Genomic DNA, 5,095 nt, shown 5'->3' on the forward strand with positions numbered 1-5,095 from the left:
TACTTCCGGTTCCGCTGTGTCGGAAACATCAAGTGACTGTCGTGACTGCAAGAACTCCCATACTCGAGAGCGGACGTGGCCCTGCGCACTTTATATCAACGTGAGTGAAAACCTGATACATAAGTAACATGAACTTACTTTTGATCATTGAAAAGTTATATGCAGATAATGGTGTAAGAGTAGTTTTCATACATGCACGGTGATTTTAGAGAGAGGTAACCGCGGGACCTTGAGTCGCGGTCGTTTAGACTTAACAACATTGACGCTGATCTCGGCGGTCTCATGTTGCTAAAGTAGCAACACTGACATACTGATATGTATAATCCGGAATCTCACAAACGCAAATTTAAAATTATTGTTTTGTCTTAAATTCAGTTATATTGTCGGTGACAACGGTCTCATTTTTATATCATAAATAAGTTAAAGTTTCGACAGCCTCGTGGTTGTCCAAAGTTGGGTGACTTGCGCAAGCGCATATTGGATATGGTTGAGTAACTTGCTGGACTTGTATAAAAGTCTGAGAAAAGCTAAGGTTATGCAACCTATAGACTATTTTGAATGAAACTCATGCAACTTCAGGAATATTAAGTCACAGTCCTAATATGTGTGGCTTCTGTTAATTGACTTTCTGCTGTATGCATATTTTCCATATAAAGTTGTCGTGCATTTTCACTATTGGTCTATTAGATATCAGAAAATAGGTAATGGAGCCCACGGTGACCTCATCAAATTGCCCGTTTAGTGCCACCGACAGTGCAAACGTCAAAGAGAGTCTGCTTCATAGTTTAGCAGATTAAGAACGCCAGAAGATATTCACACCTGCAGGAGCTGGAACCAGTTGATTTTTGGTTCAATAAAATTATAAAATGATTAATCTTGTGTCTATCAATCAACTAATCTATTTATCAACTAAATAACAATGTCCTACACTATACGCGGTTTCTTTAAATACATGCATTCTTAGAGAAGGAGTTGTAACCTATTTTTGTATTAGCAGTCTCTGGTCAACACCTGTTGACTGTCCTCATTCCCTGTAGTGCACGTGTGCAGTGGTCTATAACCCAGTTTAATAAGCAACTTCTTCAAGTTATATATTTTGCAAACGGCAGTTGATAAAATTGGAGCTGAAATGAAGAGACAAGTAATTGGATTTGTTGATTAACATACATTTAGTAAGATACAACTGAAAATTTAGGAATTGCGTCTTTCATTAGAGGAAATGCCAAACTTCAAATATCATTGTAAACAGAACATTATTGTATTTTAGAATGGCATCTCTTGTTTTCGTGAGGGCCATTTTTCTTTATTTTTTTAAAGTTTTATCGACTATGATAATAATTGTTACAGTTGCAGCTCCAGACAGAACAAGCTCATCTGAAGGTTGTGGTGCGATTGCTCTGTCAGCTATCATTTTCTAAATGTTCTCCAAACCCTTTTAAACTTGTAAAATAATTTTTAACTTTTTAATTACTTCCAGCACCCATGCAGCGCTGCCTTACTCTGACCTTTGCCCGGCACAGCAGGCTCCTCTTGAGACATAAGTTTGCATCTGTCCACTGCCAGCAGTCAGCAGCCATGTCAGGTCTCCTCATCAACCAGCCCAAATACTCCTGGCTGAAAGAGCTGGGCCTGTCTGAGGACAACCCTGGCGTTTACAATGGGAGCTGGGGAGGCAGTGGGGAGGTCATCACGTCATACTGCCCTGCCAACAATGAGCCCATTGCCAGAGTAACACAGGCAACCATGGCGGAGTATGAAGAAACTGTCCAGAAGACGAGGGAGGCGTGGAAGATGTGGGCAGATATTCCAGCTCCCAAAAGAGGAGAGATTGTGAGGCAGATCGGAGACGCACTTAGAAAGAAGATTAATGTCCTCGGGAGCCTGGTGGCTCTAGAAATGGGCAAAATCTACGTTGAGGGAGTGGGAGAGGTTCAGGAATACGTGGATGTCTGTGATTATGCTGTCGGTCTGTCTAGAATGATTGGCGGGCCCATGCTGCCTTCAGAGAGACCAGGCCATGCCCTGATCGAACAGTGGAACCCCGTCGGTCTTGTCGGCATCATCACGGCCTTCAACTTCCCCGTGGCGGTGTACGGCTGGAACAATGCCATCGCTCTGACCTGCGGCAATGTTTGCCTCTGGAAAGGAGCTCCAACCACACCTCTCACAAGCGTTGCAGTTTCCAAGATTGTGGCTGAAGTGCTGGAGCACAACAACCTGCCCGGAGCCATCTGCTCCATGACCTGCGGAGGCGCTGACATCGGCACCGCCATGGCGAAGGACGAGCGGGTGGATCTGGTGTCGTTCACCGGCAGCACCCATGTTGGCAAGATGGTGGCCATGATGGTGCAGGAAAGGTTCGGTCGTAAGCTGCTGGAGCTCGGCGGAAACAATGCGATCATTGTGTTCGAGGACGCTGACCTGAATCTGGTGGTGCCCTCCGCCGTCTTTGCGTCAGTGGGAACCGCTGGCCAGCGCTGCACCACAACCAGGAGGCTGATGCTGCACGAGAGTCTTCACGACACAGTGGTTGAGAGGGTCGCCAAGGCCTACAAACAAGTCCGCATCGGAGACCCCTGGGATCCCGCCACCCTTTATGGGCCTCTGCACACCAAACAAGCTGTGGATCAGTATCTGGCAGCTATTGAGCAGGCCAAGCAGCAGGGTGGGACCGTCGTCTGCGGAGGAAAGGTGATGGACCGCCCTGGAAACTACGTGGAGCCCACCATCATCACAGGGCTGGCTCACGACGCTGCCATTGTCCACACCGAAACCTTCGTCCCCATACTGTACGTCCTCAAGTTCAAGACAGAAGAGGAGGCGTTTGCCTGGAACAACGAGGTCCAGCAGGGCCTGTCCAGCAGCATCTTCACCAAAGATATGGGTCGGGTTTTCCGCTGGCTTGGACCCAAAGGATCCGACTGCGGCATTGTGAATGTCAACATTCCTACAAGCGGAGCTGAGATCGGCGGCGCCTTCGGTGGAGAGAAACACACCGGAGGTGGAAGAGAGTCTGGCAGTGACTCGTGGAAGCAGTACATGAGGCGTTCCACCTGCACGATAAACTACAGCAAAGATCTTCCTCTGGCCCAGGGAATCAAGTTTGAATGAAGCCTTCAGGTTGTTTGTTGTTTTCACGGAGCCCAAAAGGAAAACACTAAACTTTAGACATTTGTTATTGCATTTTTGCATTCAGAAAGGTCAGTTTGAGTTTCAACAAAACTTAAATTAATTTTCGATTAGTTTAAATTACCCTGTATCAAATCTATGTAGATGGTTGTTACTTCAGAAATACATCCTGGTTTGAAAACAGTTTTGTGTTTAAAGTTAAAACATTTCCCCCGTAATGTTGGTGTGCACTTTTCTACAAGCACTTAGAAAGGGAGTTTGAGGGCTAGGTGACTGTACTGGATACTGTATACAGTGTAAAAAAAATAAATCTTACCTTTTTATTTTGGAAGAAAAACTGGAGTGGACCGTATTCATTTCTAGATTAAATCATTCATTGTAAATAGCATTTCAACACAGGCTGCTTATTATCAACATTAAGAAGAGGTAGCTTTTGAAATGCATTTTGTTTACCACTTTAAAACACTCTACTTTGCATGTAGAGCATCCTTTAAGAAAGAGTCACAATGACAATAAATCACTAAATATAAGGCTTGATGTTGACTTGGCCGGTCTATTCTTTGTAAACCTTAATAAAGATGATTAGTGTCTAAATCTTGGACCATTAAAGTCGTGAACATTAGCACATTCGTTGCAGCTGGGTACTTTTTATGACAGATAGTTTTCACTTGTGTCACTCAAGTATAATTAAAAGCCACTGATGTAGCCCAACAGTAAATTATAATGCTGTTATTGATAGATTATGAAAAAAGTGTTAAAATGAATTTCTGTGTGAGGTGAACCATTAACCCCCATACATTTGTGATGAAGACTTCTTAAACATTGCAACCAGTTAAGCTACCTCTGCAGGTAACCACAAGGAGCCTCATTTTGGTTTGAAGTACTGTGTATTATTTGGTAGTCAATTATAAATTCAAAATAGTATATACAAAACTACACTACAGTAGTCTATTGGCAAAAGAGGCAAAAAATATCAGCACATTTAAAGCACACATTCATTCTATTCGAGCCAATGGACTTTTTTTAGTGGTGGTCGTTGGTTATGTTTATTATTTTCATAGCATTGGAATTTGGGATTTTAATAGTTCTGATGTAAAGATTGAAAGAAGTTATATATTTTTCAAAGGAACCCTCATCATCCTCCAAATGTCTTTTTTCTCAGCAGGTATTTTGATTATCATAGTGAGAAAAGCACAGGTGTTTTTAACGACGGCTCTGTTCTATTCCAGTATGACAGTGAGCCAGCATGCACAATGCTAGGACCTTGAAACTATAGCAGCCAAATGGAATTCAGCCATCATTCATTAGATTATTTACACTCTTACTTTTTACTAGTGTGAGGTGTCAAAATGGCCTCAGCAAAACCGGACTATTGTTTAAGATCCTTATTTTAGAGGAGGTTCATACGTCTATCATGCTTTATAGGAAGTACTTGTCTAATATTCTGGCAAAAGTGTGTATGGGTTCTGTGTCAGCAGGACTTGCTAGTGAAAAGACACATTTTTACAGTTTTTGGCATTTCTGGCACCGACAGCTGACCTCGTCTTGGATGATCCACCCTCTTTCCTTGACTTCAACCCAGTGCATGCTGGGACAGGCTCCAGCTCCCCTTTACCCTGAATCAATGAATTTTCCTCAATATCAGGAATTCTTCTAGCAAACTATACCTACATGCAAAGTGGTGTCCTTTTTCTTTTAAAGGTAAGCTGTATGTACTACACTGTACTGTAGATGGTTTTGATTAACATGAAATTGTTTCGTAATGAACCCTTCCAGAAACACAGGATTTTTAGGATCTTGTAATATCTGTCGCTATAGTATTGAAGAGAGAAACTGTCTCTTTAATAGAAATACTACTCCATCTCCCATCCTCCATGGCCCCCATATGCTCACCCTCCCACTCAGCAGCTTTCTACCTCATACTCCAGCTCTGTCTCTCTCTCTCTCTCTCTCTCTCTGCATTTAC

At 42.9% G+C, this 5,095-nt stretch overlaps 1 protein-coding gene across 1 annotated transcript; it reads left to right on the forward strand.

The window, feature by feature from the left end:
- Positions 1–21: 21 nt before the first annotated feature.
- On the forward strand, positions 22–3,686 carry aldh7a1 (aldehyde dehydrogenase 7 family, member A1). Its single transcript, XM_068707401.1, has 2 exons — positions 22–100; positions 1,478–3,686. Exon 2 carries the CDS (start codon positions 1,483–1,485, stop codon positions 3,109–3,111), a length of 1,629 nt encoding a protein of 542 aa, XP_068563502.1. The 5' UTR covers positions 22–100; positions 1,478–1,482; the 3' UTR covers positions 3,112–3,686.
- Positions 3,687–5,095: the final 1,409 nt, after the last annotated feature.

This window comes from Cebidichthys violaceus, unplaced genomic scaffold (assembly GCF_023349555.1).
Source record: "Cebidichthys violaceus isolate CVI_PGR_0920_01 unplaced genomic scaffold, fCebVio1.0.p SCAF_13, whole genome shotgun sequence".
Lineage (NCBI taxonomy): Eukaryota > Metazoa > Chordata > Actinopteri > Perciformes > Stichaeidae > Cebidichthys > Cebidichthys violaceus.

Coding starts and splice junctions, on each gene's coding strand:
- aldh7a1 (XM_068707401.1), top strand. CDS start 1,483: ATGCAGCGCTGCCTTACTCTGACCTTTGCCCGGCACAGCAGGCTCCTC.